The sequence below is a fragment of the Melanostigma gelatinosum genome (assembly GCF_949748355.1).
Source record: "Melanostigma gelatinosum genome assembly, chromosome: 1".
NCBI classification, from domain to species: domain Eukaryota; kingdom Metazoa; phylum Chordata; class Actinopteri; order Perciformes; family Zoarcidae; genus Melanostigma; species Melanostigma gelatinosum.
This window is the reverse complement of record NC_136634.1, coordinates 17,891,315-17,905,090: the sequence shown is the minus strand read 5'-3', so window position 1 is coordinate 17,905,090 and position 13,776 is coordinate 17,891,315. Positions and strand designations below refer to the sequence as shown.

General features: G+C 42.5%; 2 protein-coding genes across 2 annotated transcripts in view; one reads left to right on the top strand and one right to left on the bottom strand.

Moving 5' to 3' along the window:
- Window positions 1-5,941, top strand: part of srgap1a (SLIT-ROBO Rho GTPase activating protein 1a) — a 70,860-nt gene extending 64,919 nt beyond the window's left edge. The window contains exons 20-22 of the mRNA XM_079273943.1: window positions 635-772; window positions 3,513-3,897; window positions 4,611-5,941. Of these exons, the coding sequence (XP_079130069.1) occupies window positions 635-772; window positions 3,513-3,897; window positions 4,611-5,012 (925 nt within the window). The 3' untranslated portion in view covers window positions 5,013-5,941. The remainder of the gene's footprint in view (window positions 1-634; window positions 773-3,512; window positions 3,898-4,610) is intronic.
- Window positions 5,942-8,816: 2,875 nt separating this feature from the next.
- Window positions 8,817-11,737, bottom strand: cfap263 (cilia and flagella associated protein 263; the record flags this gene model as incomplete). Its single annotated transcript, XM_079279285.1, has 9 exons — window positions 8,817-8,951; window positions 9,159-9,314; window positions 9,484-9,591; window positions 9,704-9,802; window positions 9,957-10,067; window positions 10,370-10,516; window positions 10,602-10,751; window positions 11,090-11,225; window positions 11,646-11,737. The coding sequence occupies 9 exons, from the start codon at window positions 11,735-11,737 to the stop codon at window positions 8,817-8,819; spliced, it is 1,134 nt and encodes a 377-aa protein (XP_079135411.1).
- Between the last annotated feature and the right edge of the window lie 2,039 nt (window positions 11,738-13,776).

Below are 13,776 nucleotides of genomic sequence, written 5' to 3'. Positions count from 1 at the left end.
CGCATCCTGCTCTCTACTTAAACAGAGCCGGCTGGGGTGTGTAAGAGCTCACAGGGTTCACTTCACTTGTCCCATAAAAGAGCCCAGAGTAAAACATGCAGTGAGTGAGTGAGACCACTTCAGCACAGGATGTCTCCTTTAAACTTCCTCGTGACTGTCTGTACATTTTGTTTACCGCCGCCTCCACAGGCGGAGAAGTGCTCGCCCTCGCTCCGTCTCTGTCTGTGGATTCATGCAGATACGCTAAATAAGCGACTGTGTTTTGTATCGAATAATGCACAGCATCAGAGGCAGCCGTGCAGCTCAGTGGCTCTGATTACTGCCACCTGATAGGCACCAACTGTACCCAGTCTCCAGTCACACACCTCACTGAAAGCCATACAGCTGGCTTGTGTGTGGGTGTTTGCGTGTCGGAGTACATCACATGCCGAGGCATATGACTCATCGGACTCTCTGGACCTTGGGGGGGGGGGGTGCTGACTCGCAGGAAACTGATATGAAATGCTGTCATTGAAGAACTGCGCAAATACGAAAGGTCGACTGATTTGCTGATTTCTCCTTTTGTCCGTCTCTTTTTCTGTCACTTCCTCTTGCTCTTTCCATGTCTCAATGTCACTCGGCCTCTGTGTCCCAGAGATGACAACTTCTCAGACACTCTGAGTCAGAAGGCTGACAGCGAGGCCAGCAGCGGCCACGCTGGAGAGGAGAAATGCCTGGGAAAAGACATCGGCTCGCCCTCTGACACCAGGATCTCTGAGGCCTATATTACCAGGTTGGTTTTCACACGGCTGTGATATGTAAACAATTTCTATGAAGGACCTCAAAGTAGGAATCTGGCATTTAAAAGAATCTTTGCATTCTCTAAACCGTTCACGAAAGTTTTGCTGTTCTAAACACCTGATGTTCTTTGGTGTAAGTTTTATGTGTTTAGCACAAGAAGTTAAAAACACTGCAGCTCACCAGATAAAGAGCAAGGTCCTGTGAGTATCTTAATATATACTATGTTCATTGTACATGTTGGGTGTTTAGTTTTAGAGACACCTGTACACAGTATGCACCCAGTCCTCATTGTTACATATGCTGCCTGCTGTCATTCTGTGTCCTCGGCTCCCATCTCTCAGCTTAAATGCCTCTCTCCCACTCTCATGTTATTATGATATAGTATGAGTTTTCAATACCCGGCTGGTATCAACTGGTCACACAAACGTACACACGCACATCCAGTCACACCTCAGACTTTTTGGCAGCGTCTGTCTGCTGGTGGCGAGCCAGGATCGTGTCTCCCGCTCGCTCCCCTCTTCATTGCTGCGTTTCTGGTGGTGGAGTAAGCTGACCTTGAAGCGTCTGTTAGCGGCTCTTGCCAAGCCCGTGAACAAATGCTGTTTTATTCAGAGTCACACTCGCTCCCTCTGCTTCACTGTCGAAACGTGATGATTCATACTAAAGGCCATATTTACACCACTGCAGGAATTTGCATGCGGAACGGAGAATATATGTGAATGACTCATCTTTTTCACGTCCGCATTAATGAAGCTCCTCTACAACAACTCTCTCTACCTGTCACCCCCCTCCCCTCACTTTTCTGCTCTACTATTCAAACAATCCTCATATGTGTTGAATCATTTATGTCCTGAGCTTTATTTAGATATTTTCCTCTCCTGGTGCTCTCCATCAACAGCAACACTCACCAGACGGGGCCCTCTTGTAGAGTTTGGCATCACAATCTAAGCGAGCGTCAGTAAACGGGACAGTTCAATTAGTGCGTCTGTTAGTGGAGAGGGTGCACATTCATGGGGTTGTACCAAGTATTAGAGTTGGTCCGCTTTCTGTTATGGTGGAGAGGAACTCCTGGATTTCCTTGTGATATGCATTATAATTAGCAGAGGGCCATAGAAACAAAGGGTGGGCTGTCAGTGTGGGGAACAGCTCTCGGAGTAAGTTGCAGTGCCTGTTGTTGTACACGCTGTCCCAGAGGCACACAGGAGTTATGAATGTACACTGCTCCCCCTGCTGGGGGTCAGTGGTTCCTGCAGTTGTTTACTAATCCATATTCCTCACTGCAGTCAGAAAAATATATATTTACCGGCGCGCACCGCTCCACCAATGAGTCGTTAAAGACTCCTTGTCATCAGCAGCTATTAGCGCTGTCAAGAAGCTCTGTGTGCGCACATTAATTCATACGTTTTACATTGTATTACATCAAGATATTTTGCTCTGTTTTGCAGCGTGTGAGCAGGTACGTGTTTCAGGGTGTTACGTAAGCACACGCGGCTGTTTGGACTGACGTGAGACTTTCTAATAGATGTAGAGGCTAGCCGTTTTCTGTGGCTTTGCACAAAGAGTTGCAATTACGTTCTCTGAGACTTAATATCCGCACTCATTATTGCTTTTAGTTTAGCGCCGTGATGCCGCTGCCTGTAAGCCTTAATGATCATGGCTCAGACGGCGTTCATTAGGCAGACGCGCACACTCTGATGAAGCCATTTGCCCCGGAGAAGTGATTAAAGGATGAGTACGTCACTGCTGGGTCATCATCACAAAGAACCAATAATGCAGAATGAAAATAGTTAATCTGGCATCTATCAGCCTTCAGATGATATTGATTTAATATTTCATGTTGTCGCCATTTCAGAAGAATGTGACACCAACTGAAAGAGTGACTGCATAATACTGACATTATATTTTAAGTTTCTTTTTTTACCTCAAATGAGATGTTATGTAAGAAATATCAGGTAACTCTATTGTTAGATTCTCTCAATGAACCGCTTTACCACCAGTTATGCTTACTTATATTTCTAGTCATCTAGCTGCTAGACTGAAAGTGATAACTGCTTTGTCATAATTATGCAGAGCAGAGCCTATTAGAGCCATACTGAGGAGGATGTGGTGCTGTATTGACCTATTATGGTGCAATAGAACCGCCTCGAAGGAGTAGACGCTCCTGTGGTAAAACAGTGTGAATAACTTGTAGCACGTGTCTCTAAGTGTGACTGAGTGTGTGTCTGATCCGACATATGCATTCATGTTCAGCTGTTTCTCCTTTCAAATGTGTGTGTCATATCAAGTGTGTATGGTCCTGTGCTGAGGTCGCTGAGAGGACGTCTGTACTCCTGAGGCAGCTGTAGCTTCTCCCAGGGCGCCTGTAGTGGTGCTCTGACAAAGCACAGGCCTCCCTGCTCTGGCTGGCAGTCAGGTTCTCTCTACCTGCTCTCCAAATAAGCTGGTCGGAGCTGTTGGGCACTGACATCAGAGTTCCTATCACGCCACTGATGATTGTTTTGTTTTATTCCAGCAGTGGAAAATGTTTGAGGATGCATGCCCACATACTGTAATATAGAAAACCTGAAGGGTTACTGTGTTTTCAGAGTAAGACCGCACTTTGTTTACATTCCTAAATGAAGACGAACTGCTTAACTCAAGGTGCAATGTATGGGTAAAAGATGGAAGCTGTAATGGAATAAATAAATAATTAGCTTTGTTGTTTCCTCTCCGCCCCCACTCGTCTCTCCCAGCAGGCACAAGAAAAGATCAGAGCCACCATCCCGTCGGCCCCCTGCACGCCCCAGTGATGTCAACTGCATGGTGCATCCCTCCCAGCATGGTCACGGAGGACACACCCCGGAGATGGGCTCCCCAGTCATGGGCCACTTCAGCCCACGGGACATGCTGCGGAGTCGCAACCACATGCCCATGGACAGCCCTGAACGCCGCCGCCGCACCGGCCTCGGCAGTCTGACCAACATCAGCCGCAACGAGTCGCTGAAGAAGATAGAGAGCCCCCCGATCCGCCGCTCCACCTCCTCGGGCCAGTACACGGGCTTCCCTGACCCCCACCACCACCATCACCACCACCACCACCAAGGCGGCAAGCCCCTGGATCCGGAGACCATCGCACAGGTCAGCGCGGGACGAGCAGCGACCCGACCGCAGCTCCCTCCACCATCAAAGCCCTGCCCCGCCCTGTAAAAACATAGTCCGTCCCTGTCCTCTGCTTCCTCTGGCTGCAGCTGTGTCCGTGTGCAAAATACACGCAAAAGACTAGCTTCACAGGCAGACAGCAGGGAGCATAGCTCGACACTGGGACTCATTGCAGTATATTTGCAGTCTTGATTGAGAGCATGCTAAAAAAAATATGAAAAACTATTTCAGAATATATCGCTGCCTAACTGGTAATGCAGAGGTCACAGAGAGCACTTTACGCTGGGCTGTCTGTCTGTCTGCCTACTGGGAGCATGCTCAGATGGACATATCTTGTCATCTCTGCATCTCCTCCGCTATCCAAAGTCATTAACATGCAGAGGGAGAGGTGCCGGTGCGAAGTAATACTCTCTACTTACTCTGCATGTATAATGCATGCTTGGTGTTTCCTTAAAACAACTGTCAGTGTGGTCCTCTGTTAGCATCGCTTTTTGTGCTGTACTCTACTTTCTCCCCCTCTCGTCTTTGCCGTCCATTTGACCTGTTTCTTTCTCCCTCTTACCTTCTCTTTTAGTTTCCTCTCATATTGAATCCCAACCCTTCTGTCTGTCACTCATCTCCCTCATCTCCCTCATCCACCACCACCCCCCCACCCCCCTCTCTCTTACACTCACTCTCTCTGTCTCCTGCAGGACATAGAAGAAACCATGAACACAGCTCTGAATGAGCTGCGTGACCTGGAGCGTCAGAGCTCGGCTAAGCACGCCCCCGACGTGGTGCTGGACACCCTTGAGCAGCGGCAGACCTCCGGCGGCGGGGGTCCCACGCCGGCCAGCTCCAGCGAGTCCCTCAGCCCCATCCACGGCGTCATGCTGAGGTCCACCGCCAACACTGAGCCTCCCATCCGCCGCAGCACCAGCTCCTCCAGCGATACTATGAGCACCTTCAAGCCTCTGGTAACACCCCGCATGGGCGTGCAACTCAAACCCCCCGCCTTGAGGCCCAAGCCCATGCTCCTGCCCAAGTCCAACCAGGCCTCACAGCCTCCGGCTACATCTGCTCAGGACCCTCTGGACAAGTCCTGCACCATGTAACTCTGGAGATGGAAAACGAAAACGATCAACTTCCAGGAGGCTGCAAAATGCCACCAGTGTCGAGTCTTCATAGATTTAGAAACATGTAGGAGCGTTACAGCGGTGACAGATTCGTCAGCCGGACTAATCTTCTGTCTCTATAGCGTGCACAGTTAAGTGTTCATATGCTTAGTTTATTATCTAACAAATCTCGTCTCTCTTTTTTTTTTTTCAAAGAAATTCAAACAACAAATCACAACGGCTTCCTTCAAGGTTTTAGAGAAACGTACACTAGTTAGATTAGTTTACAGACATTCATGAACTAAACACGCTGCATGTAGCTCCACTGTTTAACCACTGAACCTGAAAGGCTTTCTGATGAGAACTGTAGTGACCAGAGTGGCATTCTCACACACAGAACTAAATGATGTACTTTTTCTTTTTCTGCTCTTACGTAGGACGGCCATCGAAGGTGTTGTGAACTGGTTGTAAGGCCTTATCGACTTGGAGATGTAACTGATTTCACATGTTAGAATATTCTAAAGGTGCTGTGACTACCTGGACAGAAATGGTTTGAAGGTCGGACTGACTACGGGCCTGAGGAGCCCTTAACAACTACCAATACTCTGTTAATAGTTAATAGTGCTGATTAGCAGTGTGCTTTCCTCACTAGCGTGTAAACTCTGCAACTTTCTTTGGCAAGGCACACCATCTGTTGTGTCTCAGAAATGTACAAAGATCACCTCTGTGCTGGAGTCACTCAGTTATTTTAACATGCTTCCACATTGTCAGGAATGAGATACGACTGTTGGAGAAAACCACTACTTCATTATGAACTTCATGCATTCTTGAATTCCTGCATCAATAACTCGTGATGCAGGAATAAAACATGCCTCGTAATAACGTATGCCTTTGCATCTGTATAATAAATGGTGGAGCAGTGTGAAAAATTATGATGACCAATAATTTCCTACCTACAGTACATATACGACACATAATGCTATATTACACGGTGTGGAAGACGTGCCACAGCTTCTTTTTACGCCTTGCCTGGCTTGATCTACCCAAAGACATGACTGTGCGAGTTAAAAGCATGGATGTGAACCTCCAGATATGATGTAGGCATATTTCATGTTGACTCGTGTGTATGTGTGTAGCTTCATAGCAGCGCCCCGCGGGAGTGCTGCCGGTAGCCATGGACCTAATGACTGTTAGTGTGAAAGCCTCCATAATATGTTCCCCCTGCTTCCTATGCTTCTCTGAAAACAGCCGCTCACGCCGTGTCACTCCGGTCTGTTTCAGGTGAGAATGTCAGCGATGTGTTTTTGAATTGTTCTCTGACTGATATCGAGTAGGGGTGGGGGAAACAATCGATACAGCATAGTATTGCGATATTTTGCGTGGCGATATTGTATCTTGCGATCTTTTATTATATAAACTTTTAAAAAAAAGAAATAGTATTTTTATTTTTTAGAAAAATCAAATCAATTACTTTCTCAGTCCACTAGATGGTGCTGGGTTGTTTTCTGGTGAGGTCAGCAAAGGTCCTGGGTCAGCGTGATTGGTAGGAAGTTGGTCAAAACAAAGAGACATCTGGCCTCACAACGGGGTTAAATCTGCCAACAGTAGCCGGCTCATGGGGAGAGTGCAGCGCATAACTGTCTCTCTGCCCTCGACGTCCACGCATCGCAAGTTATATAACTATTATATCCTACTTATATAAGTTATAGTTCATATACTAAGTCCACACGTTTGCATTTAGTTAAGTTGGACTATGTAGTAATACAAACAGTTCAGTTTGTCAGGTTCATGCAACATTTATGACATTGTTGGTCAGTCTGCCTGCTTGACAATCATATTCTGCTGCAATAAAAATGATTGAAGTGAGATGAACAGACTGAAAACTATCTTATTAAATAAAACATGTTGACACAGTTTTCCTTTGGGGACATCATTTGAAGTTGAAAAAAGTAATAAATTGCAAAATGTGTTATCGCAATACTCAGAATATCAAAGTATCGTGATAATATTGTAGTAATATCGTATCGCGGGACCTCTGCTGATTCCCACCCCTAATATTGGTGTGTGTGTGAGTGAGTGAGAGAGAGAGAGAGATGCTTTCGAATGCAACAGCCCCATTAAATGTATGTGCCAGAGTTCCAACTGCGTGACGGTACAGCTCGACTGTCTTTTTCAAAATCCGGTCGGCACTGTAGACGTAACAGAAACTGGGTGCCTGGAACATGTCCTGGAACTGTTTGGCGAGTGTAATAACACAGAAACGGCTGACTAAGCAATGCTCTCTAACAGCAGGTTTACACTATCTTTGACTTGACAGGTATTATGTGTGTATAATAGTCAAGACGATTAATTTCTGATTTGCTAACTTTCATTATTTTTTAAATCTTTTTTTTGTTTTGTATTGTTTCTGGGTAGAAATGACGTGGAATAAATGATGCAGTATAAATCCAGTTGTAAAATAAATAGTGCTTTTGTCACTATGTTATGTTCTCATCAACAGTAGGACTCGTTATGCCGTCTGTAGGCTTTAAGCTGCTCTGTGGTGTCCCGTACATCTGTAGTATGTGAAAGTGCCTTTGGAAAATGTTTTAGAGGAACTTCGGACATTCTGTACTGTTGCATTTTCATGTCAGATTCTGTGTTTTTATTTGAGAAGATGCAGTGCAGGAAGAACATGAATAAGTAACGATGCTATTTTCCAGACAGTGATACGACAGAATGAATAATAAATAAACAGCTTACTCATCGTGACATTGCACTTTTATGTATATGACTGTATATACGGCATGTGACATCACATTTAGAGCTCTTTGAGGGCTTATACCTCCAAGGATTTCTTTCTAATAAAGGAAATAGTTTGTCGAATCTAGGTTGATTTTCTTTTTTTTACCCCGCTTTTCATATTGAGGAACTTCAACTTTTGTTTACAAATAGTCAGTGGTGGAAGTATTCAGATCATTTTACTTGGTTAAAAGTGGAAATGTTTTAAAAAAGTATAAAAATACTACATTACAAGTGAAAGCCATAAATTGTTAAAAAATGTAACTATGCAGAGTTGGCCATTCCACAGTAATATTTTATACATAGATCATTTTAATACTAAAATGCTTCTGCCATGTTCATGTTGAATTGGTGCTTTAATGCTGTAGTAGGTCAGTGACGATAATCTTAGCTACTTTATATATTGTTTGGTAATTTAATCTTCGACAATCATACGTAGGTTCTGTATGTAAACTAATACTGCAAAGTAACTAATAGCTGTGGAGTTCAGTCAGTGAAACTAATGAACCAGAGAAAAGAGATTATTTTATTCCAAATGAGAAGTGCAAATAATCAAGATTTTCTGATAATTCTAGCAACTGTTAAATCATAAAGAGCATAAATTACATTACATTGAATGGAGTACATTATAGTGACCGCATATTAACCAATATAGTATTGGCCATAAAGTTTCATGACTCATCATAATTCAGTATACAAAGATTAAGGGAACAACAAAAATAAAGTGTGAAAAGGATGAAGGGATCAAGGATTGATGGAGCAAGGTTTTACATCTGCAGAACATCTTCTGTACATTCATTATGGTGAAGAGTAAAAAATCTCGACATGACTGCGAGTAAAAAAAACTTACTGACATAAGGATTAAAGCTTCAAGGCAACAGGCACTAACAGACTGTATAGTGACATCAGATGCTGGGTGATGGTAATATTGTGAAACAGGGTGTTTGCAAATGTTCCTTTCTGACACTCAATGTACTTGTGTTTTTTTCATGAATCCCGGAGGCTTGCTGATTCTCTAATTCTCTATTTGCAGTTTTGTGCGATGTGTGGGAGCTTCACGGTGATTTGGTTCCTCCCAGTTCGAGCTCCAGCCTCGGCTCCGTCTGCAGGAGTAAGAGTGGCTCTCTGTGTGCTCCGGGCTGTAGTCTTCAATGCCATCTGGTGATAACAGAGAAGAGAGAGCCCATTGTCTCGAACACTGCCACACAACCGTTTTTTTTCTGCAGCTGGACTGAGGTGTGGCATAATATAATAAAATAACAATAAAAAAAGTATTGCACTTCAAAATGTTATCCCATTTTGAGACAGGGGACAGAGAATCCGGGAGAGAGCTGGTTGTATTTGGGGAAATTAAATAAGGTTTACCTCAACGATCCCAGACTTTCTGTCCCAAGTGTGAATGCTCCGCTGCAGCTTCTTGTGTTTGTCCTTGACACGAATGTACTCTGTGATATCAGGAGCCTGATAATCTGTCAGCTGGCGGTGCAAGTGTTGGTTGAGGGCCTCTGCCTTCAAACGCTCCTGAAGAGAGAGACAATGAAGTGGAAGGGATGAAGAACACAAACTGAATTACTTTAAAGAGCAGGAGATGAGTATGGTGTAAAGAGGGAGAGATGGAGTTTTAATTGATTTGTGAGTTTGGGGCTTTGAGTTGAGTCCTTAAAGTTTGAATCATTTTTGGATGACAAACCTCCTCAGCGTGTTGTATCTTCTCCTCAATGTTTGCCAGCATCCGCTTCCTGTTGGTGATGTCACTGCTCAGCTCTGCGGCCTCTCGTGTCACTCTCTGCAGCTCCTCCTGTTGACACAAAGAGACACAAGCTGAAGCTACGGTCAAGCGACACTGCAACGGCACTAAACTACACGGAGAAAATGATCTCTCTCTCTCACGCACATTTCTAATGAGTTACCTTGTGTGAGCCGAGGACACGTAGCACTTTCGATTTGTTGACTTTAAGTTCCTCCAGGTCTTTGACAATTGTCTGCTCGCTGTATTCCTGGAAAACGTCCTAGAAACAACACACAGTACCAATACGGTGTTACAGTCACTAACGAGCGGAATCGGACTGTGATTCACTGTTCTCTTGCAGAGCAGTCTTAATTGACAAACTGCACATTCAACTGACAATCTATTGAGATATAATTGATACCACTTTGCTCCACCTCGTACTCTGCTTTTCCCGTCTCTTTTTTCTGCTGAAGCTGCTGCTGGAGCTTCTTCTCGTGGGCCTTCAGCGTCCGGTTCTTCAGATTAAACTTCTCCAACTGGGCGACCTGTTTGTGAACAGAGCAGACAAAGGGAGGAAGACGATGAATGTGGGTAGGGGTTGCGTTGCGTGAACACTGGCGAAGGAAGAAAACATTACTCAAAAAATACTCCAGTCAAATTCAGCTTTATTGGCTGGAAAACTGGAACATGGATTGTGGAATAATAATCATGTTAAGATGGCATTTTAACTTGGAAAGGCTAATGCAGGAGCTGACAATGAGATATGTTTACAGATAAAAACAACAAACTCAAGTCTAGTTTTGTACTTGACACAGGCTTATGTCATTAGACCGAACCTAATGATTACCTTTGACTTGTCTTCGATGTGCCGAAGCACCTTCTCGGGCTCCTTCATTTCCAACCTGTTGTCCTTCGTAGGTTTGAGCAGTTTGCTTTCAAACTTCTTAGCCGTCCGGATTTCTGCAAGACGCAGTTCTGCTTCTTTCAGAGAGGCCTGTAGAGACGAGCAGAGTCACTGCAAAGAAATGCTGTGTATGTGTGCGTTTGTTTTTGTTTCTTGTGCATGGGTGTGTTGTGACCTTGTGGTTGTCCTGAATTCTCTCATATCTCTGTCTGAGTTTCTCCCGGTCTTGTCGTGTCTCCGTTACTTCTCTCTTTGCCACATAAAGTTTTTGTTCCATGGTCAGCTGCTGGAGGGGTTCTGATATGTTGGACCTCCGCCCACGAACCTGACAAGACACATACAAAATGATGTGGGGCGATCAGGAGTACAGTGCAGAGAGGTCTTCTGTCCGGGCAACAGAATTTGAATCATGATTTAGGCAGGCCACAAAAAGGGTCGCTAATATGGAGAAGTATGTTGTCACTCTTTCAACCCCAAAAGTATTTGAGTTCATCCTGTGCTGGCTGTGTTTTGATTTTGTAATCCTGTTTTGTGACTTGGAGCAAGATTAATCATCGAAACCCGAAAAAAAGGTGTATCTCTTTATCTACATAATGTCTTTCTGTTTGTGCAGAGTGAGTTTTGTATGTTTGATAAAGAAGTCTAGTCACTGGGTGCACTTACCCCACCCTCCAGGCTGGAGGCTCCTGCTGCCCCCGGACCGTCTCCCCCAGCATGGGACACCATGTCCCGAGGATCAATGCGCCCGATGAACCGATCAAACATGTCGATCTCTGCCAGGAGGGCTGCATTGGAACATCTTGGGTGGAAGAAGTGAATATCAGCAACTTCAAAAGCAGCCAAAGAAGATGCCTGAAGCTAAACCTAACCAAACGTAACTTATTCACTCACCTCTGATCACCTTTAGAGGGAAACAGGAGCTCACCTTATTGTGTAACAGTTGATATTAAAATGCAAAAGACCTCCACAAAAGTATTTTCAACATGTGACCTGCTGCCTAATTTAAATGTTACTCTAGCTCGTGGTTCTAGGATCGAGTTAGTAGAGCTCTTTCACTGATATAATATATATAATACTGCTTTAAGCATGTTGCTCAACAGAGCTAACAGTTTGCTAGTTTAGCATTAGCAGGTTGCACAAACCAGGTAATAAAGCCATGTTTAGGTTAACACACGTCACGGTTGAGCCATAGAGGGTTGTGAATATTTATGTTCATTACTTTAGTTCTTCGACTCGGTTGTAGAGGACTTCTCTTTGTTCTCGTGGGACCTCTCTCCTTGTTTCTTCCGTCATCGAAACCTCATCCTCCATGGTTGCTATGGTACACAGAAAGGCTTGCTGTGGTTGCTAGGGCTTGTGTTGCCTTCATGTGCTCAACAACAACAGAGGTCATACAGATGACCTCTGTTAGTGTTTATAGAGTGATTTTAATCACAGCATTCTTTCGTTGATTTGAGGACTGTGTCTGTGTGTTATTAGCAGTGGTGTATAAAGTACCCAAAAGCCATACTTGAGTAAAAGTAAAGACACCTTACTGGAAAATGACTCCAGTGAAAGTCACCTATTAGAATACTACTTGAGTAAAAGTCTTAAAGTATCTGATATTTATTGTACTTAAGTATCAAAAGTAATTTTCTGATATTTAATGTACTTAAGTATTGAAAGTAAAAGTACAAGTAAATGCTGTTAATAAAAAAGCAAAGGGTCAGAATTTTGAAGTTTATTCTTTTAAGTGCTGTGGCACCATGACCAAGGACATGGAGCTGTGTTGACAATAATTGGGTTGGCTGTGATCCATTCAGGAGCAACAATGTTCAACATAATATATTGTACATAAGTATACTTTTGCATCTACTATGAACTTATCATCATAATTCTCCAAAAAGCAATATGACACTATGAAGGAGTTGTAACAGTGCGTTTATAAGTATGCTCATTAGACTAGAGGATGTAGAGGGCAAATGCATAATATTATGTTCAGCTAAAAATATCCACTTGCTGCATCAGGTCAGTGTTGTGAGAAAGGACACCTGCCTTGTAAACTCCTGTGGGCCTGATTTAAACACAATAGGCAAAGGTTTTGCTCAAGCTGAATCTGCAATTGGGCGACTGCTACCATCATAACTCCACAACATGACTCAAATATCAAAACATGATCAATACTAAAGCAGCACCGAAATAACAACCCAGTCATTACTTGAAACTGAAAAATGTCCTGTTCATCTTCAAAAGACAATTCTATTAGCATGTAACTTCTTTACATGCTAATAGAATGTAACTTCTTTACATGCTAATAGAATGTAACTTCTTTACATGCTAATAGAATGTAACTTCTTTACATTCTAATAGAATGTAACTTCTTTACATTCTAATAGAATGTAACTTCTTTACATTCTAATAGAATGTAACTTCTTTACATTCTAATAGAATGTAACTTCTTTACATTCTAATACAATGTAACTTCTTTACATTCTAATACAATGTAACTTCTTTACATTCTAATACAATGTAACTTCTTTACATTCTAATACAATGTAACTTCTTTACATTCTAATACAATGTAACTTCTTTACATTCTAATACAATGTAACTTCTTTACATTCTAATACAATGTAACTTCTTTACATTCTAATAGAATGTAACTTCTTTACATTCTAATAGAATGTAACTTCTTTACATTCTAATAGAATGTAACTTCTTTACATTCTAATAGAATGTAACTTCTTTACATTCTAATAGAATGTAACTTCTTTACATTCTAATAGAATGTAACTTCTTTACATTCTAATAGAATGTAACTTCTTTACATTCTAATAGAATGTAACTTCTTTACATTCTAATAGAATGTAACTTCTTTACATTCTAATAGAATGTAACTTCTTTACATTCTAATAGAATGTAACTTCTTTACATTCTAATAGAATGTAACTTCTTTACATTCTAATAGAATGTAACTTCTTTACATTCTATTAGAATGTAACTTCTTTACATTCTATTAGAATGTAACTTCTTTACATTCTAATAGAATGTAAAGAAGCTACAGTGTATAGAATGATTCTATTGAAGTTATTCCTTTTTTTAAATGTTTTAGACGAGTCACTAATCACTTTAAAAGAGTGATTATAGCTGATTTAACTTACAGACATGAGATTGATCTTCTCATGTCGTTCTTTATACAATGATATAAATTCATCCCCGTTTTATTGATATCTTACGAAGTTACTCCTCATTTTTCATGCGTTTTTCCTGCAAAAGTCCAGCAACATGAGTCTGTTTTGGCTTGTTACATGCATACTGTCTTTTCAAAATAAACTTCCATCTTCACAGGAAACAACTAAGGTTTAGGCGAT